This window comes from Lampris incognitus, chromosome 3, assembly GCF_029633865.1.
Source record: "Lampris incognitus isolate fLamInc1 chromosome 3, fLamInc1.hap2, whole genome shotgun sequence".
Taxonomy (NCBI): Eukaryota; Metazoa; Chordata; class Actinopteri; order Lampriformes; family Lampridae; genus Lampris; species Lampris incognitus.
Window position 1 is genome coordinate 21,845,699 of NC_079213.1, and position 27,562 is coordinate 21,873,260.

General features: G+C 47.7%; 2 protein-coding genes across 2 annotated transcripts in view; one reads left to right on the forward strand and one right to left on the reverse strand.

Annotated features, from left to right (window-relative positions):
• Positions 1-3,926, reverse strand: part of tbc1d22a (TBC1 domain family, member 22a) — a 238,848-nt gene extending 234,922 nt beyond the window's left edge. Inside the window, exons 1-2 of the mRNA XM_056277478.1 lie at positions 3,733-3,926; positions 3,194-3,250 (exon numbers count right to left, since the gene is read on the reverse strand). Of these exons, the coding sequence (XP_056133453.1) occupies positions 3,194-3,250; positions 3,733-3,794 (119 nt within the window). The 5' untranslated portion in view covers positions 3,795-3,926. The remainder of the gene's footprint in view (positions 1-3,193; positions 3,251-3,732) is intronic.
• Positions 3,927-5,193: 1,267 nt separating this feature from the next.
• cerk (ceramide kinase) overlaps positions 5,194-27,562 on the forward strand; it is a 56,192-nt gene continuing 33,823 nt past the window's right edge. The window contains exons 1-3 of the mRNA XM_056277671.1: positions 5,194-5,386; positions 25,113-25,259; positions 27,293-27,415. Of these exons, the coding sequence (XP_056133646.1) occupies positions 5,248-5,386; positions 25,113-25,259; positions 27,293-27,415 (409 nt within the window). The 5' untranslated portion in view covers positions 5,194-5,247. The remainder of the gene's footprint in view (positions 5,387-25,112; positions 25,260-27,292; positions 27,416-27,562) is intronic.

Genomic DNA, 27,562 nt, shown 5'->3' on the forward strand with positions numbered 1-27,562 from the left:
CCCCGCGACCCTGAGAGCAGGATAAGCAGTTAATGGATGGATGGCCAACACAAGCTGACATTGGATATAGCAGCTTAGCTTTATCAGGACTAAAAAAAACAAAACAAAACAATCTATTTTATATGGTTCCACAATTAAGTGCACTTAAGAGCTAATCCTTAACTTTTCAAAACCTAGGAATTGTCAAGTCTCCAGAATTTCCAGACCAGCACAAGAACCCTGGAATCTGTACCCCTTCCCAAAAAATGTAAAAAATTTAAAAAATCACTTCCTTTTCAAATCTAATGGCACATCTTCAGTGCCCACACTGCTACTTAAAACAACATAGCCATGTACTCTAAGACTACAAAAAAACGGAGGTTACTTTGAGTGGTAGACATTCAACATAGTCATTCACTGTCACTCTCCTTACAGGAGTCTCCCAAAACTGAAAATGGAATAAAACTGTATCTCTCATTTCCTCAAACCTGTGATCCTCAACGACTACCAACTACATTTTTAGGTAGACTCACTTCCGTAATTGCAGAGAATAATAAAAGCAATTCATTGCAAACAAAGGCCAGAGAGTCCTTGGCTACCATGGAGTGGCAATAAATCTAGCTCCTGCAACATGGAGTTATTAGTGGTAAGGATATATATGCCAAGAAATATAACACAAGACCTTTTCTGTATCCAAGATTCATCTAATAAATGTGACATATACGACTTACAAAGCAGTATGTATTTGAATAAAATGTCCAGTTAATATGCACTGCCCCCCCCCCATGAGTTTGAAGGTAAACAACACAAAAAAGAGGCTGTTTACACCTGGCATTAACATACGTCTTGTGTGATCTGATCACAAGTGAACAGCTCTAAGTACATTAGTTCACACCAGGCATTAGAATGTGTCTCGAGTGACACTCTATATGCAAATAAACACATACATCACTGTGGTAGTGGGGTGTGGTTCAGCTTCAGCTGCAAGTGGAAAGAAGGAGCATGGCTTACGGCAGACCAGCGCACCGGCCCATGCGAGTGAACAAATTAAAGATATTATTACATAAAGCCTGTGTTAATCGCCTAAAACTGTGTCCACCTTCATCTCTAACTCTCCCTTTGGCACGTGTCACAATCATGTCAATAATGGATTACATTTATCTTGACACCCAAAGTGCTTCACAGTGAAAGGGGCAAACTCACCTCAACAACCACCAATGTGTAGCACCCACCTGGGTGATGCAGGGCAGTCATTTTGTGCCAAAACACTCACCACACATTAGCTTGAGGTGAAGAGGGAGGAATCATTGAGCGAATTACACGAGGGATGATTAGGTGGCCAGATGGAGAGAGCCAGGTTGGGAATTTTGCCAAGACACCGGGGGACCCCCTACTCTTTGCGATAAGTGCCATGGGATCTTTAATGACCACAGTGAGTCTTGACCTCTGGTTTAACGTCTCATCTGAAGGACACCATCTCCTACACAGCACAGTGTCACCGTCACTACACTGGGGCATTGGGATTTTTGTTGTTTATTAGGAACAGAGAGAGGGAAGACTACCCCCTACTGGCCCACCAACACCACTTCCAGCAGTGACTCGGTTTTCCCGGGAGGCCTCACATCAAAGTACTAGCCAAGCCCACACCCGCTAAGAGGCTGTCATTCAGCAGAACCAGGGTACATGTTGGTATGACTGCTGGCTAAATAAACACAGAAATATGCACAGAAATGCAAGGAGAGAGGATTCACAGCAAAATTAGACATCCCTGCTCACTCAAGCCTCATTTTAATGCATGTATATATTAGTATGATGTATTTCACATCTGTAAGTTATTACTATCAATTATACTACCAAATGATGTCAAACAAAATTTGAAGTGCTCTTAAAGAAATAAAATAAATCATCCCATATCCCAACTGCACTTCTTTTCTTTTATTTCTATTCCATTTGATGTGAAGCACAACAGGTTTTTAAAAGTGCTATGTAAATAAACATTATTCTGATGATGATGATGAGAATGATGTAGATCTGTCTGAAAGCCTTGAGACCCCTGACCTGATACATTGCATTTAAGAAATAGTCTACTGTGGGTAAATAGTTTCACATTATTACAATGGCATGGACGCAGCAAATGCATGTTGCACCAGATAGACAAATAATCTGATGAGGAAAATTAACTGTGTGAATTAGGAAGATCAGGCATCAATTGTTTGCCTTCTTTAATTTTGTACTCAACATACACAGCAAAAGTTGAAAATCACTCTTAAAACTCGTTATGTGGTAAAAATGTAAATGTCTGAACACTAGATTTTGTAATTCTGAGCCCGAACCCTGTAAGGCTTGACCAAATCACGTCGGTTCAGACTCAAATTACTTAATTATTCCAGTGGGTTTGAGAGAGTCAAACCCTGGGCTGTGGTGGATAAATAAACTTGAACCTTAAATTGAACTTGTATGTACAAGCAGGTGGGGGCTCTTCCACAGTTGTGGGTCTGATGCGTGTCAGAAATTACAGACGAGGTAAACAGAAGGAAAAAAAACCTAAACTAAACTCAGTTGAAGCTCTAGTGACTTAGTGACTAGGCGGTCGGTCAATGTGGCCAGGAACATGTGTTTACCCTTCAAATGTGATGTGGACAAATGCATCCTAGGCCACCTCAGAATGTGGCATGAGCGATCGGATTGCAAGAGGCATTGAGGACACATTGGGTGCATTCACACCTGTACTTAGAGCTGTCCACTTGTGATTGGATCACCCAAGACACATGTTGATGCCAGGTGCCAACCTCAAAGTGACAGATTATGCAAAAGTTCAACATGACCTTCACTCCCATGTAAAAAGAGAACAAGAGAACAGAACTTAAGGCTCAGTGTAGTTCAGATTTTAAGAAACCACATCTAAACAGTTCAGATTTTAATCTGCTTGTCAGTCTTAACATCAGTCTAATAAAATGGTCAACACTGAGGCTTAGCTTTAACTCTGAGCAACTCTGCTGCAACAGGCCTAACAAGATGCTCTGGATCAAATTCTGCCCTAGCCAACAACAAATAGACTCTAAGTGTCTACAAACTAAACATGAATTTCACACCTTAAGTGGTGTCAGTTCATGACATGAGAGACAGAATTAGACTAAAGCAAAGTACTTAAGGAAAATGCAACGGTCCACTCAAAATGGGCTTTAACTATGGCTAAAGAGTGTATTTAACTTACTTAGCATGAAGAAGTGGATCAAAGGGCGGATGTTGAGCACCATACACATGCTGAATGCTGAGGGAAATAGGAATAGAAAATGCAAATGAATCAGCTGATTGATGGTTGGTTGCCAGACTAGCTTAGTTACCCTTTCCTCCAAAAGAACATCAGTCAACATTGTGCAACTGAGGGAGGAAAAAGCCATAAAAATAATGCTTTGACATTGTAGCGACGTATACGGCTATCGTGACAAACATAGGGATAGCTACAGTGTGCGATACTAAACTGCAGTGGGCAAACTGCTGAACTGTTAGCTAAAGCTCTGCTATGAAACCAATTAGCATAGCATTTTTGGTTGGTTAGTCAATTGGCAACAAAGTGTAAACTTTGTAGCGAGACAACAGCAGACGATCAAGGCGTGGTACTTATAAATGTATGCAATAGCATGGAGTAACTCGGTCTGCCAAACTCGCCTTTCAATCTCAAAGTACAGCGTCAAAAAAATCAGCAACGCTAACTAAGCTAAGCTAACCAGCAAGACGGAACACGTCATTCACCTGCCAGGAACCTTCGCTGTGCTCCTTTTCCAAAACTGTTTTTTGTTTCCGTCAGCTGACATCGCCCCGCTGTCGTCCAGCCTATCCCAAACCCAAATATTTACGTGCTGTCACTGTGGGGTTTTTTTGTGTGAAATACTTGTTTATTTACACCAAATACCCTCATCCAAAACTCACAACGCTGCCATGTTGACGCTGTCGAATCACTGAGCAAACGTAGCGCAGATTGGCTGGACAGACCCCGGCTCGCAGTCAGCCAATCAGAAGTGCGATCTGCTGCTAGGCGGCAGCGACGCCACTGACGTCATTCACTGCCGATTTAAAACAAAAAAAGTATGTGAAACGCTGATTATTTTACTTTATTTGGTATTTTCCTATAAATTTCACACGTCCCCGGCTCTTAGTTTTCTTTCGTATGGTCTTTATGATTGGGAAACTGTATAGTACCGTTCATGTATTTCAATTAAAAAAATGTCTGTGAAACATTTTGCCATTTTTGTCAAAGAAATACGACTAGGGACAGTAACCTCAGCGTGAAGAAGAAATTAAAACAATTTATAATACGAACTTGTAATAACAATAATACCATGATAACCACTATTGCGCTGGTGACGTCAGTTACCTCCTAAAATTTCACTCTGAGACTGCTGCCTTGACTTTGGCTGAAATGTGGGGAATAAAAAGAAAACTTAATTGGCATACGTGTTTCAGTAGCTACACGTATAACTGTTGCTTCTGCATAGCCAACTAAAAATGTAAGCCTACATGAAACTTGCACCGTGTTGATAAGTTTGCCCACTCTGTGGGAGGGATGTTTCCTCCCATCGCCAACGCGAAACAGCGTATGGAAACAAGACTTTCACATATTTTATCAGCCCAGACTTCCTTTTTAACTTGTGTGACGTTTGTCACAGCTCTCTCTCTTTTTTAGCCAATGGCTTATTTGCATTGATGTGGAACACTTCCATGACTATGTGTTCCTTGGAAACTAGATCATAGTCTTCGTCTTCCTGATCTGAGTATGGAGTGTCATTTTGAAGCATGTCTTGTACGCTGACTTACAAGTGAAACCACCCAAGTGAGCTCCAGCCACCTGACCGTATTTTCCATCTGACAGTATGCGCAGAGGCAAAAGATGACCTGCTCATGTACGCCCAACCTGGGTGAGGGGTGTGTGTTGGGGACAGGCGGTCCAAAGTCATCCTCGTTGATCACATGGGCTACACACGGTACATATGTGAGGTGCTTCGCTCTAAAGACGCCGTCTGGCTGAGGCGCCCGGAGTCGGTCCGCTCCCGAGTCGGCTCAGTTTAAAGTGATTACGCGCTTACGCAACACGCCGAGGCGGCACAGCCGCACAAAGTGTTCGGTATTACAGCCGAGTGTAGCCCACAGTCACATTCATTAGCAGTCTGTGGTCGGTCTTATCGCCACTGTTATCGCACCACCTGAAATAAAGATATCGCGGGCCCGCCGAGACAGCTTGACGCGCAATGACAGGTGGGGAACGAAACGATGGAAAAACAAGCCAGGCTGCTGTCGTCGGAGCTTTGTGAGAAGCACAGACTGGTAGAAGTTGTTCTCAATCGCAGTGTTTTGTCCTGGAAGGACGCTGACAGCGGCGGAAAGGGAAGCAACACCAGCTCTGAAACTGGTAAGTTAACACAACGACTTGTCGAAAAATGGCACAAGGGGAATTGTTGCACAGCTGTCGCGCCACGCCGACGCGGAGTGAACCGTGCACGTAAACGACGCGTGGTTCCTAGCTGGAAGTTACTTCCATTACATGTATCTGCAGTTTATACACAACAACGTTCCCTTTCGTGTGGGGGAGTTAGTTTGCGATCTTGTTACCGTTACCTAGAATGGGTTATCCTCCCCACACTGCACTGGTGTCATTATCATGACCACACACGTGTTTCAGAGGTACAGATATGGTTGACGCTCCATACGATTGGGACACCCTTCTGCCTATATACTAGACCTGCTCATTACCACCACAGCAACGAGGGAACGTCTTAACAATGTCTCAGTAGGGTTGTGAGGCTTTTGTCTCCTTCGTAGCCGTTTTTGAAGGCAAGCGTGAAAGCACCTGTCTCACCTGAGATTTGTCAGAATGGATGCTGAGACGACTCGTGTTGATAACGAAAGCCACTGGAAGTTATGTGCTTCGTTGGATAATGCTTAACAGAAGCTTTGCACCCGTTTAACCATGCAATCTTGGTCAGTGGGAAAACTCTGACCCAGCCGTTTCTCTCCATCTGATTTGATGAAGTTCTCTTTTCTGTAACATCTGCTCTGATGTAGCAGTGATTTGAGTAGAATTAACAATATATATATATACATAGGGGGGGGAAAATCCAATTAACCATAGCCCTCTGGTGACCCCGGGGGACAAATGTTTGCCCATCTAAGCAGAGTCCCCGCTCTGCATTTACAGTACGATATTGAGTTCAGTGATTAGGGCTGGTACTGCACACTTCAGTTTAAACCCTGGCCATTGACCTTCCTCAAAGTGGTATCAAGTGCCCTATAATAACCCACCATAAAGGACTCCATTCATCGAGTCGATGTTGAGCTTGGCTTGATCACAACTCCCACTGTGAGCGGCGTGAGCAGGAAAAGGTCAGTGTGCCCCGGAGTCAAGAATCAAACAAGAGAAAGACTACACAGGTACTCAATGTGACACCAAATGACGGGCAATGCATCATTTTTTATCATCCAAGTTATATCATTAAGTGCCTAGGCAAGGCTACACATATGGGGGGAAAACTAATCTGTGTTTATCTTTCAAAACACAGTCCTTGAGTGAAATTTGTTTGCAGTCAGCGCTGTGTGGTTAATAGGTGAGGTGTGCCCCCCCCCCCCCCCCGTCTACCTAAATAAGAAGTGTTCTTGGAGTGGAGTCCATGTGTATTGGCTGCAATATCTGCAACAGTTATGCAATTTCACCTGCTTCGGACCCCACAAAAGCTGATACGTCCTGTGAGTGTGACGCTATTGAAATACACACTCTTCAAGTTTAAAAAGAAAAGTCTAGGTTGTTTCCAACTTGACAAACAAACTTGATTCTCTATGCAGTCGAAAGAAGGGCACATTTTCCACTTTCATCCAGTTGGTGTTAACCAGCATCACCGTCAACATACAAAGCCAGAAACATCCACATAGCAACGAGTCGTCACAACCTTCAGGTATCATTCTGCTCTTCATTTTTCGGTTTTGACAAAGTTCGTGAATGGTAGTGATTTAAGGTTCATGTGGTCGAACCACAGTGACTTTAGATGTGCCGAATGGAATAGCTGGTTTGTCCTAGCCAGGCCTGTTGTTTGCACACACACACACACACACACACACACACACACACACACACACACACAATCCAATCTCTGAGATGGCAGTCTCTGAACCCAGAGCAAATCCTATGTTCACATAATGCCCGAGTGACTCCCTTGAAAACATGCACACTCCCATCATGGAGAGAAAGCTGGAATAAGTTGTGTCTACGCTCCCATTCCTTTCTGTGTGCACCAAATAGCTATGTTTAGAGAGTATAGTCCTTCCTCAGGCCCTATAAGCCTGATATCTCCCTTGGCCAGGAGTGGGTTTTGATGTTTACTTTACCATATGGCAGGGCTGGGTTCATCCCCACTATGTCGAGGATTCACTGATACTGATCCTAACGGAGGTGAAAATCAAGCTGATAGCAGGCTAAAATAGGATACTGTAATAGGATACTGTATCAGGAGTTCCCAGTGCTGGAACCCCATACCCAAAGCTGTATCCATCATGTGAGGAAGCAAAGCAAAGCCCCTCAATTTCCTGCTTCATTCACCAAGAGAAGCATGTTAGATCTATGGATGGGAGAGCAAATAATTCAGTCTAAACCATCTTGTGATAAACCACAGTACAAAGAGCTCAAGAAAATAAGTGTAATTATCATTACAATTATTGCAATGTTGCTACAGCAAATAATCTGAAAAGTGTCTAAAGAATTAATCAGTCCAATGCTATTTGCATAACACATTTTACACTGATCAGCCGCAACATTGAAACCACTGACAGGAAAGGGAACAACATTATCTCTTTACAGTGGCTCCTGTCAAGGGATGGGCTATATTAGGCAGCAACTGAACAGTCAGCTCTTGATGTTGATGGAAGTAGGAAAAATGGGGAAGCGTAAGGATTTGAGCAACTTTGACAAGGGCCAAATTGTGATGGCTAGACGACTGGGTCAGAGCATCTCCAAAACAGCAGGTCTTGCGGCGTGTTCCCAGTATGCACTGGTCAGTAGCTACCAAAAGTGGTCCAAGGAAGGACAACCGGTGAACTGGCAACAGGGTCATGGGCGCCCAAGTCTCGCTGATGCGCATGGGGAGCGAAGGCTAGCTCATCTGGTCCAATCCCACAGAAGAGCTACTGTAGCTCATATAGCTGAAAAAGTTAATGCTGGCTATGATAGACAGGTGTCACAACACACAGTGCATCGCAGCTTGCTGCATATGGGGCTGCGTAGCTGCAGACTGGTCAGAGTGCCCATGATGACCCCTGTCCACCACCGAAAGCACCTACAATGGGGTATGTGAGGATCAGAACTGGACCATGGAGCAGTGGAAGAAGGTGGCCTGGTCTGATGAATCACGTTTTCTTTTACATCATGTGGACGGCCGGGTGCATGTGCATCATTTACCTGGGGAAGAGATGGTACCAGGATGCACTATGGGAAGAAGGCAAGGCAATGGAGGCAGTGTGATGCTCTGGAAATGTTCTGCTGGGAAATTTGGGTCCTGCAATTCAAGTCAAAGTTATTTGACACATACCACCTACTTAAACACTGTTGCAGACCAGGTACTACACCCCTTCAAGGCAATGGTATTCCTTGATGGCAGTGACCTCTTCCAGCAGGATAATGTGCCCTGCCACACAACAAAAATTGTTCAGGAATGGTTTGAGGAACATGACAAAGAGTTGAAGGTGTTGCTTTGGCCTCAAAATTCCCCGGATCTCAATCTGATCGAGCATCTGTGGAATGTGCTGGAAAAACAAGTCCGATCCATGGAGGCCCCACCTCACAACGTACATGACTCTTAGAGGATCTGCTGCTAACATCTTGATGCCAGATACCAGAGGACACCTTCAGAGGTCTTGTGGAGTCCATGCCTCAACGGGTCAGAGCTGTTTGGTGGCACGAAGGGGACCTACACAATATTAGACAGGTGGTTTTAATGTTTTGGCTTATGAGTTTAGATTCATCTAATGCAACACAAAGAATGAAAATGTTGCAAACATTTGTTATGTAGCAAGTTAAAAATGCATATAAGATAAAACAGATCAGAGGTCTCAGTAAAAGAACAAATTAATCAATTGTATCAAAATTAATAACGTGAAAAAGTATGGAGGAAAAACGGAGCGAAAGAATGAACAGGATTGGTTTAAACAGTCATCCGGTAAAAGCAAAGCTGAAAAAGTCATTTTGGAAAAACTGATTATATATACACACACACACACACACACAAACACACACACACACACACACACACACACACACACAGGTATAAAAGCACAAAGTGAAAAAGTTCTCCGCTGAATGAACAGCATGCAGGCACAGCAATACAATAAAAGGTCACAGTAAAAAATGAAGAACAGGATGAGCAGAGCTTAAAAAGGGTAACATTTGGAACGGTGGAAGAAAACACAATAACACAGGCCTGGCTCAAATGATAAGTTTCATGCTCTCAATTTAGTTTTATGGTTTACATTTCACAGTAATAGCAATGATCAGCACATATCAGTATGTTTGATTGGTGTTGGCCAATGACTAAGGATTATTTGTACTTTGACATCAGTTATCGCCAATGAGCAAGCGTCATCTGTGCGTATGCTGCAACCGTCCACCTGCATCACCTACGAACCACTGTCCCCCTCTTTCCATGTTTGCTTAAGCCTTGGCTAAAGTAATCCCGTTTGACAGCACACTGTGTTGTGTACCCAAGCAGATCCAACGCTTTGTAATCTATAAACTGCTTCTCAATGCACAGCCCCTTCTACACGTTGATGAAAGAGCGAGAGGCGAGAAAGAGAGCATTTAGATTACATCGCTGGCAGCAGCTCAGGCCCTTTTCATTATATATCTACTCAAGTTATTTATCTATGGCTTGTTTCAATATGGGAAATAAATAGAAGCCATGAAGCTTATCACACACTGAATCTGTGACCATAATGATGATGATGATGATGATGATGATAGCGGCTTATTGGCGAGAGATGGAGACATAACTCTATATAGTAGGCTCCACAAATGTAGCTCCTCCTTGACCAAACCTAACTCTTCCCGCTGGTTAGGTCAGTCTTTGGATCTCAGGTCGACCCCGAAATTACCTTGTGTCCGAAGCCAAATACACGTCGATCCTCTCCCTCTTCTCTACCACGAGCCCTCAGTAAACTGGTACACCCCCACTCTTGAATCTGCCTCTGGCGTATCTGAAGATTGAGGAGAGGGACATTGTCACTGTCGCTTCTCTCGTCACAGGCCGTAGACATACTGTGGATGTACTACAGTAGTATACTACTGTGTGCTGCAGTATACTACTGCACTGGAAGGACCCTAAGCCAGTTCCAATTCTTGGCTAAGGGACTTAATGTCTTCCCTTCGTCTAGAAAAAAATTAAATTTGCAGTGCTCTCCTGATAACTTTTATAAATTAGGAAACTCTATTCTGTCCCATGTTTACTCGCTCTCGTTTTTGGATTTACTGTCAGACCACATCGCAAGACTATATCCATGTCGTGCCTCTTTTTGTTTTGTTTTTTCTCCCCAATTGTATCCGGCCAATTACCCCACTCTTCCGAGCCGTCCCGATCTCTGCCCCACCCCCTCTGCCGATCCGGGGTGGGCTGCAGACTACCACATGCCTCCGCCCATACATGTGGAGTCGCCAGCCACTTCTTTTCACCTGACAGTGAAGAGTTTCACCAGGGGCATGTCACGTGTGGGAGGATCACGCAATTCCCCCCCGCCCCCGCCCCCGAACAGGTGCCCCGACCGACCAGAGGAGGCGCTAATGCAGTGAACAGGACACATACCCACATCTGGCTTCCCACCCGCAGATACGGCCAATCAGGACACCCGAACAAGCTGGAGGTAACACGGGGATTCGAACAGGCGATCCCATGTTGGTAGGCAACGGAATAGGCTGCTACGCTACCCGGACACCCCTATTCAGTATTATTCTTACTTTGCATGTGGCCCCCCAATAAAGACCCTTATGTAAAAAAAACTTAATTAGCATTATCTAATTAAAAGGCAATTGGTGAGTCCTGGCTCTACGTCAGGGTCAAACTCATAAAAGCTGTACCCCTCAAACACAGACTCGGTTCAGATTTTGGTATGGAGACTTTCTCTCGTTTTGGTTGAACTGTGCGCCTCCAATCTCGGGCTCTGTCGTCTGTATCGCAGTTTCAAGCGAAGACTTGGAGTCACTGATGCACTTTGATGTACAAATGACTTCACCGACACCAGCGCAACTATAGCTGTGAGAGGGAGGTTTGGCCCAGTGTTTCTTTATCTTGCATCAGTATCAGGTGTCAGAGTGGTCCAAACTTCAGCTCCCCGCAGCTCGGGGAGTCACAATATGTCCCCTCCGTCTCCGTCTTTGTAACATAAAAAAAGAGTCCTCTTTCAGCCTCCCCGTCACTCCGCCGTGTGACCTGAAATGTAAATCAAAGCACGTCTAGTGTTCATAAGAGGCGTGAATGGCGGGTTAACGCGGCAGAACGGGAGCGTACCGCTTGGCGTGTCCTCTTAACATCGCACCGCTGTAGCAGTAACGGGATTATGTGGCGAGCCACTGTGTAAAGGGAGGTGTGCAGAGAGCAACGGCAGAGTATGGATACGATGACAGGCTGTGAGGTCAAAAGAAGGTGGGGCCAGGCTGTCAGCTGTCACAGATATACACACACACACACACACATGCAAATAAACAAACACACATGAAGCAAACAGCGCTACTGAGTCCAAGCAAGCCATGGCTACGTTCATTGAGGCTCACACAGTAAGGGCCTATTTCACTCTGTCTTTCACAGAATTGCAAGTCGCTCATAACTTGAGGAAAAATATTGTGATCTGTCAGAAGGTGTCTTTACGCGTGCTCAGGAATCCAGGTAAGAAAATCACAGAGAGTTGAATCAGTTCATCAGGACACAACGTTTACTGACAGAGAAACGTTTCATCTCTCATCTAACTGACCTTAGGTCACTTCGACTCTATCTGAAGGGGACTCGCAGGCGGCTGAACACTTGATTTGCTCATTTTTACATTGTACCGTATTTCCCAGACTACAAGTTGCACCTGAGTACAAGTCACTCTCAGCACGGGGATCGCTGGTTCGAATCCCCGAGTTATCTCCGGATTGGTTGGGCATCCCTAGACACAATTTGCCATGTTTGCAGGTGGGAAGCCGGATATGGCTATGTGTCCTGGTTGCTGCACTAGCGCCTGCTCTGCTCGGTCGGGGCGCATGTTCAGGGGGGAGGGGGAACTGGGAGGAATAGTGTGATCTTCCCATGTGCTATGTCCCCCTGGCGACTCCACATGTATCAGAGGAGGCATGTGGTAGTCTGCAGCCCTCCCTGGATCGGCAGAGGAGGTACGGCAGTGATGGCTCGGAAAATAGGGTAATGGGCCAAGTGCAATTGGGGAGAAAAAGGAGTGGGGGGGAACAAGTCCCGCTCAGCAAAAAAATGTATTGTTTCAAGGGGGAAAAAACATGTATAAGTTGCTTTGGTGTATAAGTCGCATTTATATGGCGGTACAGTTGTGATGCTCAGGTCAGGGTTTTTTTACTACCCGCACCCATCTGACCTGTTGTAAGAGCCAATCTGCACTGTCTGACCCACTAAAATATGTGTTATTAACCACCTGAACCCAACCCGACCTGCAAACCTCCAAATTTAGCCTGAGCTACAGCAAAGTGAGCAGTGTTGCACTATTTTGTTTTTGGGCTGTTTGCCCAGCTTAATACACTGATTGCAAGACACAACCTGTTGTCCCTTGTGTTTACCAGTGTCTGGTCTACACTACTAAATAAACACACTAATTGTTCCAAATTGTGTTCTTTATTGTTGGATAGCAGCAAAACAAGTAACCCTTCAATAAAGACATGAACTCTCTCTCTCTCTCTCTCTCTCTCTCTCTCTCTCTCTCTCTCTCTCTCTCTCTCTCTCTCTCTCTCTCTCTCTCTCTCTCTCTCTCTCTCACACACACACACACACGCACCTTTCTAACCAAGAAATTTGGCAGTGTAAACCAAAGCTACGGATGCCAATCAGGGGGAAAAACTTGCAGGTGAAGCCTCAACACTCTGAAACACGTGCAGTGACCAAAACCACGATCGCAAATTGATGATAAAACTGCGTGTGTCTGAGATAGAGAGAGAGTGACAGAGGGGAAGAAAAGGTGGATTACTAATGCACAGCCTAGCTTATTGCACACAATGTTTCTGTAAGTTATTCATAACTTACTCGGAGCGCTGCTTTGTCACTTTCTGACCCTCCCGCCCGATCCTCTGATATTTTAGTAAGCTTACCCGAACCCACCCGACACGCACATCGATAGGGTAGAGTATTTTCAATTGAGTCACAAGACTGAACAGTGCCATCTAGTGGCCTTAGTTGAAATGCAGCATATTCGTCCCACAAAATTACCTTGTATAAATCGCTTTGGAATATAAGTCGCAGGACCCGGAGAAAGAGTTTAAAAAAAACTGCGACATATATTTCGGGAAATACGGTAGTTGTAAATGTTGCTTTCCGTAATTTATTTCATTTTTTTATTTTTTTATTTTCAAGCCTCTGAAGCCCCGCTGAACACACTTTATCTTTGGAGCCCTGCTGTTCATTTTGTTGTACCCCTCTCTCTCAAGAGATGGACTACACCTAACATGAGTACTGCATGTAAATTAATGAAGTAGTGCGTGAGCATCTTTCCAGGTCCATGAGTTGCCTCAAAAAAAAAAAAAAACACCAGAGGCACACACACAAAGATACACAAATGGATAACTCTGATCCTCAGACTGAAAACTGTAGTACACCTTGCTGTAAACCCTGCTGAGGACAACATTTTAAACATCCACGGCAGTACTACTCACGAGGTTCAACACAAAAAAAAAACAGCCAGGGCATGACAAGAGTTTCTCAAACAAGATGTTTACTTATAGTAGATAAAGCAGGCAGTGCTTCCTCTTTGTGGAATCCTGTCGGATGGGATGCCACTCCGTCTAGGGAATCCAGATGAACAGGGAATCTGGTTTGATCTGACAGGTGTTGGTCAGGACACATAGCAACAAGCTTTGCCGATGAATCCAATGTCAAAACCATACCCTTAAACTAACCGGTGGATAGTATTTGAAAATGACTTATACTGACCTATTTAGCTACACTGCATTAGCATGGGGACCCATCATTTTTCACCCTGGGCATTTACAGAACATTTACGACCTCGTAACATCATTGGCTAGTTAGGTTTAATCTCAGCACTAACACTGTCTGGGGTTATGGGGATCTATTTGATGCATTGCTCACAACAGGATCATAAGAAAATGATAGTGCCAGGGCTGAGGGGTCACCAAAATGTTTTGCACTTGGGGACCTGCTTGGATAAAGGACTCCATCAAATGGCACTGGCCCTTGCTGCCTCCAGTGAAAAGCCTTCAGATGACACAAACTGACTCTTTGCTCCACACCAGAATGTTTTCTGAAATTTAATACCATCTTAAAATTTGTCAGGGCTTTGGAAAAAGAACCTCTTTATTCAGCTTCACCCATACTCGCGCTGACATTGACATATGAAAACATTTCTGACACCGGTTGCTGCTTGACCAGTTCTGAAAACCAACCACGTTTTCTAAAATACAAGGTCACCCCAAAGGGAAAAAAAATCTCCACGCCTGTCTAATGTTGAGTTTTTGGAGATCTTAAACTTGCTAGCTTGCAGCAGCAGATTGGGGCCCCCTGGTATGTTCAGACGCTGTACAGCAAGTGACTGCCAGCACCGTGACGCAGTCCGAGCATAAAGAGGCAGCAGAGGGTCTGCCTTGTACGGCTAAGGGCTGCAATGGGATGGCACAAAGGGCAAGTTATGTGTGTGTGTGTGTGTGGGGGGGTGGGTGGATGGGGGTTATTGGGAGGTTATTGGAACAGTCTTACAATGTGGGGATGTCAGCACACACACACACACACACACACACACACACACACACACACACAACCCAGTATAGTGGAGTTGTTGGCGGTGTGCTCAGGGATTCTTGGGATGGTTCGACTGGGTTGTTTGAGGGAGGGCCTGACTCCTTGGCAAGCTTCCTTAGTACTCAGTCACTTAAAAGCAGTTGGCATTCACAGACTTGCCCTTGAAAGCAGTTTGTACTGCATAGTGAGGTCAAAACTGTGCAAAGACTTCATACATTTTTCATTGGGTTGAGTGTGTGTGTGTAATGCTGCGTTCCAGACAACTCAGAAATTGAGATTTTCTGATCTCCTACTCAGAAAAAGTACAGTGGAACGTCACTCAACGTCGGAGTTCCTACTTATAAACTCGGGGCAAATCCATTTACACCGACTTCATGGAGATGCAGCTGTCTGACGTCACACAATAATGGCAGCACCCATGGAGCCGCAAAGTGTTAATGATAAACCAGCAATTAAAAGGCGACGTAAAGTATCGTAGTGAACGGAGGAGACGGTCGTTGGACTGATGACGGCTATGCGCTGGGGAAGCGCAAAGGATTATGGGACTGTTAAATGTTCGTGTTCAGATTATTATAATTTATGTGTTCAAATGTCACCCTGGACTGGCAGCCTGTCCAGGGTGTCCCCCTGCCTGCCGTCCAGTGACTGCTGGGATAGGCTCCAGCATCCCCGCGACCCTGATAAGGATAAGCGGCTTGGATAATTGATGGATGGATGGATGGATGGATGTGTTCAAATGTTTGGTGGTTCATGTTGGGATGTATTGGGGTTTTTGGGGGGGGTTGACTCGGATTGGATAGACGACTATGTTACTGACTGACTGACAGTAGGACCATGACTAAGTTTGATGTATTCAACAACGGCGCTGTTAGGGGAATTCATTGTTCGGCAACAATTGGGGGGGAGGGGGGCAGAATAAAGAAACACCCCTGGAGTCATGCGGTGTATGGGACACAAGAGCTGCCATTCTAAAATGCATCCTTGCCTCTTGCCTCTCCTTTCCCGTCAGTTCCGTTTGGTTCGGATGGCGTGTTAGAATTAAACGGCACTCCTTGGAGTTGTGCCTTGGGAGTTGTGTTATGGGACACGAGAGCTGCGAATAACGACATCTCTAGCTCTCATTCGTCCACGCCGGCTGGTCACAGTATTGAAGCATTCACCTCTATAAAGGTCACACTTGCTGAACTTATAGCTGAACGACATCTTTATTCTCAGCTGTTGGCGGCCACAGCCACGCCGTACAAATCGCAATGAACTCAACAACCCATCCATCCACCCATTATCCAAACTGCTTATCCTGCTCTCAGGGTCGCGGGGATGCAGGAGCCTATCCCAGCAGTCATTGGGCGGCAGGTGGGGGAGACACCCTGGACAGGCCGCAAGGCCATCACAGAGCAATAAGCAACCAGTGAGCCAGCCCTCCCTCCCTCTGCTCCACCAACCACAGGCACGCACACCGGCATAACATGCGTTCCCTTGATTGGCAGAGAGCCAGGGGATGACAGACTGACTCCACCAATCAGCACTCCCAACCATACAGTCACTACAGTGTATGTGCCTGTATTTGATTAAAGCAATACATTGTGGTGGACACGTATTGGGGACAGAATTCACCCCAGAAACTAAGGGTTAAGTCATGGTTGCCCTGGCAGGTTAACGCAGGGTTAAGTTATGGTTGTTCAGCCAGTTTTCTGATTATTCTTGCCGCCTCCGCTCCATCGAGCTGTGGTTTTGTTGTCTCTCTGATTTACCGTGGATTAAAGAAAGTTGCCTACACGGCTAAAGTGTGAACCTACGGTCTTCTCCGTTCCTTCGGCTCTACACTGGTGACCCCGACGTTGGTTTTCGGATAAGTTTTCTGAAACCACACACATTATGGCTACGAACGCCATTGCAATTAAACTGCCGGAGTTTTGGGAGTCTTCCGCGGCTACATGGTTCGCGCAGGCTGAGGCACAGTTCGCGCTCAGAGACATAACAGCAGACGAGACCAGGTACTACTACGTAGTGGCAGCGCTGGGGGGCGCTACGGCTTCCAGGATAAGCGGTTTCATAACCAACCCACCGGCCGATGGTAAATACGCCGCACTTAAAAATCTCCTCCTTGATACTTTTGAACTGTCAACAACGGAGAGAGCACGTCGCCTCTTCGCAATTCAGGGCTTGGGAGATGGCAAACCATCGGAGCTAATGAGCAGGATGTTAAACCTACTGGGTCAAGAAAAGCCATGTTTCCTGTTTATGGAGCTGTTTCTGCGCAACATGCCGCCCCACGTCCAGACTGCGCTCGCTAACTCCACCATCACTGATCCCCGTGAGCTGGCAAAGGAGGCTGACCGATTCTTCGTCGCTACACAACGTTCCTCCCATGCCGGGCTGCTGGCTCCTACCTTCACTGGCCCCCCGCCGACATCGCGGGCGTGGCCCGACGGTGGCGCCACAGCGTCAGACCGCTACAAGCCCTCTGGACTCTGTATGTACCACGCTCGATTTGGTGCGAAAGCTAAACGGTGCCGTTCCCCCTGCAACTACAGGCCGACGGGAAACGAGAGGGCCAACACTCAGTAGTGGCCATGAGTGTTGGCGATACGAGCAGGCTACTCTTCATCCTCGACACCATCTCCGGTCGGCGATTTCTTTGTGACACGGGCGCACAGAGAAGCGTGCTCCCTGCTACTGACGTCGACATCATGGGCGGGGAGCGGGGCCCCAAGTTGGCGATGGCTGACGGCAGCCCTATCCACACCTACGGCGTGCGGTCTGTAGAACTGTGTTTTGGTGGACAACATTTCACGTGGGAGTTCGTCATGGCCAATGTAACGCTTCCCCTCCTCGGAGCTGATTTTTTGTGCGCTTACGGTTTGCTAGTGGACATTCAGAACAGCCGTCTGGTCGATGCCTTAACCTTCTCCTCCTTCGCATGTACGCGGAGGGAAGCGGCCTATGCAGGTCTAGCCAACTCTCTCTCAGAGGCAGACAAGTTCAACCGCCTCCTCGCTGAGTTCCCTGACCTCACCCAGCCTACCTTCTCTGCACCCACTGCTAAGCATGGGGTGGAGCATCACATTGCTACGAAGGGGCCCCTGGTCTACGCCAGAGCCAGGCGTCTCGACCCCGCCAAACTCGCCATTGCCAAGTCTGAGTTCGAGCACCTGGAACGCATGGGGATCATCCGCCGCTCTGACAGCCCGTGGGCGTCCCCAGTCGACATCGTCGCTAAGCCTGATGGAGGTTGGTGCCCATGCGGGGACTACCGCCGACTAAATGACGCCACCACGCCCGACCGCTATCCTGTCCCGCATATCCAGGACTTTTCTGCAAACCTGTCTGGCAAACGCGTCTTCTCAAAAGTCGACCTGGTCCATGGTTATCATCAAGTTCCCGTGCACCCCTCGGACATCCCCAAGACAGCGGTGACTACCCCATTCGGCCTATTTGAATTCCTACGAATGCCATTTGGACTCAAAAATGCGGCCCAGTCCTTTCAGCGGCTGATGGATTCAGTGCTCCGTGGCCTTCCTTTCATCTTCGTCTATTTGGACGACATACTCATCGCCAGCGCCTCCGAGGAAGAACACCTGTCCCATCTTCACGCCCTCTTCACACGCCTCAGCCAGCATGGGCTGATCGTCAACCCGGCGAAGTGCCGGTTCGGGCTGACGGCCATTGATTTCCTCGGGCACCGCATCACTGGGGACAGGGCAGTCCCCCTGCCCTCAAAGGTGGAAGCGGTGGCGGCCTTTCCGCGCCCCCAAACAGCTCGTGCGCTCAGGGAGTTCATCGGGATGGTGACATTCTACCACCGCTTCATTCCCCGAGCCGCCTTTGTCATCCGGCCACTGTACGAGGCGTTGAAAGGCATGTCCCCCAACCAGGCGGTCGACTGGACAGCAGAGCGGGACCGTGCGTTCACCGAGACTAAAGCTGCGCTCTCCCAGGCTAACCTGCTAGCGCATCCTTCACCTACAGCGCCTATTTCCATAACCATGGATGCATCGGACTATGCTGTTGGTGCGGTTCACGAACACTGGGTGGGGGGGGCTTGGCAGCCTTTGGCCTTTTTCAGTCGCCAGCTTACACCCCAAGAGCGCAAGTATAGTACTTTTGACAGGGATCTCCTCGGTCTCTGGCTCGCCGTCCGGCATTTCCGTTTCCTGCTAGAGGGCCGCGAGTTTACTGCGTACGTGGACCACAAGCCCCTCACGTTTGCCATGTCCAAGACGGCCGAGCCATGGTCCGCTCGCCAGCAGCGACAACTCTCCTACATTTCGGAATTCACTACCGACATCCAGCACGTGCTGGTAAGTCTAACCAGGTAGCTGACTGCCTCTCTAGGGCAGTGATTGGAGCGGTCCACCTAGGCCTGGACTATGCACAGATGGCCGCTGACCAGGCCACGGACCCGAGCATCCTCTGTCTCCGGACCTCCGACACGGGGCTCCGCCTGCAGGACATTCCTTTCAGCGACACGGGTGTCACCCTCCTGTGTGACGTCTCCACAGGACAGCCCAGGCCCATCGTCCCGGACAGCTGGAGACGCCCCGTATTTGAAGCTGTGCACGGCCTCTCTCATCCAGGCGGTAAGCCATCCGTGCGCCTGACCTCTGCTAAGTTTGTGTGGGAGGGACTTAAGAGAGACGTGAAAGCGTGGGCCGACTCGTGTGTTGCCTGTCAGCGGGCTAAGATACACCGCCACATTAAGGCGCCCCTGGAACGCTTCGCAGTGCCGGAGAGACGATTTGACCATGTCCACGTCGACCTGGTTGGTCCCCTACCCCCCTCCCATGGGTTCACCTACCTCTTCACTGTGGTGGACAGGACTACGCGCTGGCCTGAAGCTGTTCCCCTGGCATCCACGACGTCTGCTGATGTGGCCCGGGCTTTTATTGGGTCGTGGGTCTCACATTTCGGTACGCCTTCCGACCTTTCATCTGACCGCGGGCCACAGTTTACCTCAGAGCTATGGAATGCTGTGGGTGAGGCTCTGGGTGTCAAGCTTCACCGCACTACCGCCTACCACCCTCAGGCGAACGGCCTATGTGAGCGCTTCCACCGGTCCATGAAGGCTGCGCTTCGGGCTACTCTCAAGGACTGCAACTGGGTCGACAAGCTCCCATGGGTCATGCTGGGCCTGCGGACCGCCCCGAAGGAAGACCTACAAGCCTCCTCTGCGGAGCTGGTGTACGGCACGCCGCTGCGAGTCCCAGGCGATTTCATGCCCAACGCAACGCGTCCCTGGTCAGCTGTGGACCAACGAGCCTCCTTGCTGGACAGGGTCAGAGCTTTCACACCTGTCCCTACCGCCCAACACGGCGCTCCGGTGTCCCAGGTGCCCCCAGGTCTGCAGTCAGCGGATTACGTGTTCATCCGTCACGACGCACACCGCCCCCCTCTGCAACCCCCTTATGACGGCCCCTTCCGCGTCCTGGGACGGGGAACTAAGCACCTGGTGGTGGATTTTGGGGGCACGGCCGAGCATGTTTCAGTGGACCGAGTTAAACCCGCACACCTGGACTTGACGCAGCCGTTGGAGTTAGCCCAACCTCCTCGTCGCGGTCGTCCCCCGGCTCCGCCTCCTCCCCCCGTGGAGGCCCGCGCTGCCTCTTCTGCTCCTCAGGCCGACCTCCACAGGCCCGCGTCAATGCCTCCCAGAGACACTCCGGCCCCTGTTACCCGGAGCCGCCGCGGACAGCCTGTCGTCCCCCCGCGCCTGCCTGACTTCGATTACTAGGGCGAATTCTGGGGGGGCTCATGTGGTGGACACGTATTGGGGACAGAATTCACCCCAGGAACTAAGGGTTAAGTCATGGTTGCCCTGGCAGGTTAACGCAGGGTTAAGTTATGGTTGTTCAGCCAGTTTTCTGATTATTCTTGCCGCCTCCGCTCAGTCGAGCTGTGGTTTTGTTGTCTCTCTGATTTACCGTGGATTAAAGAAAGTTGCCTACACGGCTAAAGTGGTAACCTACGGTCTTCTCCGTTCCTTCGGCTCTACAACATACTATAAAATATGTTTTTTTTCCCGGATTTCCCCCCACTTTTATCCCCAATTGTAACCGGCCAATTACCCCACTCTTCCGAGCCGTCCCAGTCACTGCTCCACCCACCCTGCCGATCCGAGGAGGGCTGCAGACTACCACATGCCTCCTCCGATACACGTGGAGTCACAAGCCGCTTCTTTTAGCGTGACAGTGAGGAGTTTCGCCAGGGGGGGGCGTAGCGCATGGGAGGATCACGCTATTCCCCCCAGTTTCCCTCTCGTACAGGCGCCCCGACTGACCAGTCACGGTCAGCCATGTTCGTTGTTTACATCGTGCACCTGGAATGCTCGGAGGTCGGAAATAGGAAATTTCATCCGAGAAATTCCGACCTCGGACTTTGACTGTAACACAGCACAACATGCGCGATAACATGTTCTGTGATTTGTGTGAAAAAGCTAGCACACAGCCTTCAACGTTTTGGTCACTCGCGTGCAAGATGGGAAACGAGAGGCTCCGTGCTGTATTATCTCAAGCACACAGTAAAACCGGTGTAATGTTTCACGTTATCGGGTTCCTGCCTCTCATAGTTATCACTAACAAGCGACTGCATGCGACTAAAGATACGTTGCAGCCTCTGCAAGTGTGTATTTATACTTGCATGAAATCTACCGCTGCTGCCCGTGTGCCAGATATCGCCTTTGAGTGTTATGTCATAGTACTTTCACAGCTTTAGTACATCATGGCTTCTCTTGAAGTAGGCACTGGATGGAGTGTGTGTTTTGACTCCACAAAACTCCTTCGGCTTAGTTCATTAAAAATTTATAGCCCCGAGTCACAGCAGGTGCGGTTAAGTCAACGGCTTAACAAAATACGTCCTTGACAATTCTTTTGTCATTACGTATTTACTCTTAACTTCCTCAATTGTAGATCAGCGGGACGCACTGACCTCAATCCCAAAGTCAACACCAGGCCATTATTCTGCTCTTAGATTCTGTACGGCACATTCGAGTCGATGACGTCGCCCTTCCAGTTGAGAAACTGTTTGTGGTGACTTGTTTCGCCATTATTCTCAATTCATTTTTTTCCCCACATCACTCGCTTGTATTGATTCAGTGCCGCTCAACAAGGATTGAATTTGATTTGCAGGGAACTGAATTTGCTCGTAGAGAGAGAAAAAGATTTGCAGTCATTGAGGAATTGTAACCAATTTTCTTTGTTAAAATAACAAAAAAGATTATATATATAGTAGCGAATTCGGGGGGCAGTCTGGGAACCGCCACAGCCGGAACGCGAACCCGTGTTTCCCACTCCGCAAGCGACAATGTTAACCAGTCGACTAAAGGGTCCGACCCGTTAGTCAAGGACCAACGTGTCTACTTATCCATGTACGTTACAATATATATAGATATATAAACACACACATAATGCGTAATCCTAAATATTTTAGTGATCAGAGATGTCAATGATAATAATCTGTGAAGTCTTTTACTTGAATGTCACCTGTCATTTTGGAAGAGCGGGGGTGCCACGTTTTCAAAAAAATTTTTTTAATAAAACTTTTTTTTCCCACCGAAAGAAAAAGCTGTCACCCGCAAAGCCATAACTCCTCTTCCCATTTATCAGAGTAAATGTCTGTCGGCATAAAGTTATTCATGCCCGTGAGCCGAATCATCTCCGTGCGAGAGAGAATTGAAATCCTTTTCACTTGCAAGTCCCCAGAGAGAAACGTGTTATATGCCCACTCTCTGTTCATTTCAGCATATACGATGAATAGATTTAGGGGACTCCAGAATATCTGCATGTGACAAGAGTTGAAGAGGTCAGTTTAATTCATTCCTCTGTGAGGAATACTGCCCTTAAACCAACTCGGCGGCACGGCTTTGAATTTGCTCAGTTGGTGGCACGTCCATCTGTCATGCTCCGAGCTACGGGATATATTAGCTTTGAGACTCGGCCGACTCGCCATAGGGAAGTTATCTATAATAAGTATGCAATATGTATGGGTTCCCTTCCATAACACTGAACTGCGCCTCTTTTCACATTCCCACGTCCCAATTGTCTCCGGCCCGAAAATCCATTCTTTATGACTCGAAATTAATCCTCTTATCCACAAATTCTCAGTAACGCCTGTCTTTATAGAACGGAGAGGAACAAATGGGTGAACTGCATAGGGGGACGTAACCCTGTCTGTTTTAATGGAAGGAATGAGTGTCTCTTTTACTTTGCAGACTCACCGTCGTCCTTACTAGACTCATTGCACGTGCAAACAAAAATGTTTCCAGAGCAGTACCCCCTTTTCTTATCTTCCCACTGTCTCATTTTTCACATAGACTGAACTGCTGCATCCCCCCCCCTTTTCTCCCCAATTGCATCCTGCCAACCACCCCACTCTTCCGAGCCTACCCGGTCGCTGCTTCACCCCCTCTGCCGATCCGGGGAGGGCTGCAGACTACCACATGCCTCCTCCGATACATGTGGAGTCGCCAGCTGCGTCTTTTCACCTGACAGTGAGGAGTTTCACCAGTGGGATGTAGCGCATGGGAGGATCACGCCATTCCCCCCAGTTCCCCCTCCCCCCTGAACAGGCGTCCTGACTGACCAGAGGAGGCGCTAGTGCAGCGACTAGCACACAATACCCACATCCGGCTTCCCACCTGCAGACATGGCCAATTGTGACTGTAAGGACACCCGACCACGCCGGAGGTAACACAGGAGATTCAAAACTGTGATCCCCTTGTTGGTAGGCAATGGAATAGACCGCTACGCTACCCAGACGCCCTTTGAATTGCTGTATCTGAATGCTGTTTATCTAGTTGCCATTTTGGCTGCCCTATTATGTGAAACTATTTCAAGGTTAAATTAAGTCAAACACTTGGTAACCAACATGGTTCATTGGTCACATTAATGTTGGCAGCGCATGTCACCGCTGCACAATACGTATGGCTGGCTGGTGGAGCCCACACCGGTTCCTCCTGAAGGTGTTTTCTGAACTAACTGCCTGCATCCTGTGGCTGTGGGAAAGAAAACAGCGGCTGGATCACTGCTGCAGACACCCACCGGCTGTCCAGGGACACGGCTGTGCTTTTTCCTCATTCATTTGACTGTACGTAAAATCGGCGCCAGCTTTCCGCGCTGCACTCACCTTTGTACCATCATAAACTTTGAAACCCCACCCACCGTGATGGTGTTGACAGCATGGGTTTTTTTTAGGGGCAGATGAGCAGACATGAACATGCACACTGACCCCTGTACTCACAAACATGGTCATCTCATAACCCTACTTACTGCACGACAACGTTGGAACAGCCCTAGTTGCTTTGTTTTCTCTGTGTGTGTGTGTGTGTGTGTGTGTGTGCCCTTGTTTTTCTATCCCGATGGGGACATTCGGGATAGAAGAAACCTGAAACCACCTATCTTGTGGGGACATTTTATGGGTCCCCATGAGGAAAAAGGGTCTATTTTAGGGTTAGGACTTCGGTTTAGGGTTTAAGGTTTAAGGTTAGGATTAGGATTAGGTTAAGGTTAGGGAAGGGTTAAGGTTAGGCATGTAGTTATGAAGGTTAAGGTTAGGGTAAGGGTTAAGGTTAGGCATGTAGCTATGATGGTTAAGGTTAGGGTAAGGGTTAAGGTTAGGCATGTAGTTATGATGGTTAAGGTTAGGGTAAGGGTTAAGGTTAGGCATGTAGTTATGATGGTTAAGGTTAGGGTAAGGGTTAAGGTTAGGCATGTAGTTATGATGGTTAAGGTTAGGGTAAGGGTTAAGGTTAGGCATGTAGTTATGAAGGTTAAGATTAGGGTAAGGGTTAAGGTTAGGATTAGGATTAGGTTACGGTTAGGGAAGGGTTAAAGTTAGGCATGTAGTTATGATGGTTAAGGGTTAAGGTTAGGCATGTAGCTATGATGATTAAGGTTAGGGTTAAGGGTCAGGGAATGAATAGTCAGTGAGGTTACCAACAAGTATAGAGAAACCAAGTTGTCATCGTAGTTGGAGACCACTGAATTGTAAAACAGGGATGACTGTAGTGGATGCACAGAAGGTACCAACTCTGTGCTGTTGTCTCAAATACACACACACACACACACACACACACACACACACACACACACACCCCTCTGGTTGAAGCTGTGCATCAGTGATGTCGAACATGCGTATCTCCGGCAGGCACCCATGCTGTCCATGTGTGTGAGATCGTGGCGGTCTCTGCTGTCCAGGAAACCCAAGATGACCAAACAAGCACGGAGGCCAAGAGGAGGGAGAGTCAGAAACATGCACAGCAACACAACCAGCTGTATCCCTATGCATTCACAGGTAATGTATGTATATGTATGTACGTTCAAATCCATAAAACAGGCATGCAGCTTGTGGCGTTCACTGTTAGAGGCGACCCGAGGCCAGTTTTACAAGCACCATACTATGTTTGCCCCTGCCATATTGGTGAGCATGCGAGTCAAGTATTTGCATAGCCCTAAGCCAAAGTTACACACAACAAATGACAACTGACGACACAATCTTTCCTTAGCTATTCAGTTTGGATGAAAAAACGACTCCACAGGTATTTTTGTGAGAGTCGGTCCTAGTTCAGCTGACTTGGTGTACAATAGCAGAGCGCCGGTGGCAAACAGTCCACTGAGATAACAAATGAGTGCAGGGTAGTACGCGTTACTAAGAGAGACCACTATTAACAAAGTCCACGTATTGTATTTTTCACGTTTCCCTTCTGGATACTGCCTGTCTATTTTGACTTGCTCTGCAGACAGCGGTACCCCCTTTTCAACCCGCCACGTCGCAGTAAAGCTGCAGCGATGCAAAGCTAGTCGCTCTTGAACGTGTTCATTTTCAACCGACCTGTGTTTCCACGTGGACAAATTATGCAACTGCTGCGTCTTCCGCATTCCTGTGACAAAAAAACAAGCACATATCATTTAGAAACAGGGTGTGTGTGTGTGTGTGTGTGTGTGTGTGTGTGTGTGTGTGTACACGTGTGTGTGTGTGTATGTGGTTGGTCGGCCCACAGTGTGGGAGAGATTAGTGTAATGCGTCGGTGTGTGTCTACTGTAAAGAACATCTATTTTTATCTACTCGCATCACATTATGAATTCCTGCTGTTCTGTGATAACACATCTCCCACCCTCATGACTTTTAGCACAGTTTTCTTCCTAGTCCCTGTACCGCAGCTCGAGTCTACTCACGATGAAGCACATAGCGGTGGAGCGGCAAGGCACGTTCATTTGTATGGCCCTAGATAACAACTGCAGTCTCGGAGGGCTTTACATTCCCACAGCGAGAAACAGGTAGATATATCAGGCGACGATGGAAACCACCCTCTGTACCTGGACCCTCAAGTAGCCCAGCATTACTTCCACCGATACCCACATGTACTGTTAATGTGTCCTTGATCCACACATTTAAGCCCCTCTTCCTCCCCGATAGCATCTTTCTTCCTTTGGCCCAGCACAGTTTCCCTTTTTTTTTTTAATGTTATGAGCTTTGATAGTTGTTTTTTTATTGCGATAGATAGAGTACAGTCTGACTTTGGGGACAGCAGGGTTGCACGGTAGCCACGGTCCTTCAACCAGAAGATCTGATTTCAGGACCCTTTTTTTTCCACTGATTGTCCGTCCTGCTGAAGTGTCTTTTAGCAAGGCACTGAATCCGTGCTGGCTTGGCTTTTTTATGTTTCCGAGCTTGTGTTTGAGATAAAGCAGAAAGATTATTCCCTTAATGGGTCTAATGAAGTATCTCATTAATACCAGTATTACTGTGAATAGGAAGGAGCGTGGTGCACCCATAGTAATGTAAGGACTTTTGGATGAACGCTTACACCAAATATATTATAAATGGATGTCTCTCTCTCTCTCTTTTTTTTGGACCCCCCCCCCCTTTTCTCCCCAATTGTATCCGACCAATTACCCCACACTTGCAAGCCGTCCCAGTTGCTGCTCCATTCCCTCTGCCGATCCGGGGAGGGCTGCAGACTACCACATGCTTCCTCTGATACATGTGGAGTTACCAGCCGCTTCTTTTCACCTGACAGTTTCGCCGGGGAGACATAGCGCATGGGAGGGTCACGCTATTCCTCCCAGTTCCCCCTTCCCCCCGAACAGGCGCCCTAACCAACCACAGGAGGCGCTAGTGCAGCAACCAGGACACACTCATGTCCGGCTTCCCACCCGCAGGCACGGCCAATTGTGTCTGTAGGGACGCCCGACCAAGCCATGGGTAACACGGGGATTCGAACCTGCGATCCCCGTGTGTGTAGGCAACGGAATGGTCCGCCACGCTACCCAGATACCTGTCTCTCACTGTTTTATACTTATGTTCATTCTTCTCTATCTTTACAGTTTTCTATATTAGGAGGATGAGGCAGCACCGCTGGCTCTGCAGTGACATCACCTTCCACTGCACCAATCAGAGACTCTGTCAGCAATGGATTCAAACCATCGACGAGCAGCTGTCATTACTCAGTAAGTATGCATTAATATTCAGTGATGGGTCCAACTCGGTTAGGGCAGGACATGCAAAAATAAAAAGGACCCTCTAAAGAGTCTTCACTCCCAGAATGCCTGAGTTTTCCTTCCCAGAATGCCACAGCTTATGACACTTAACTGAAA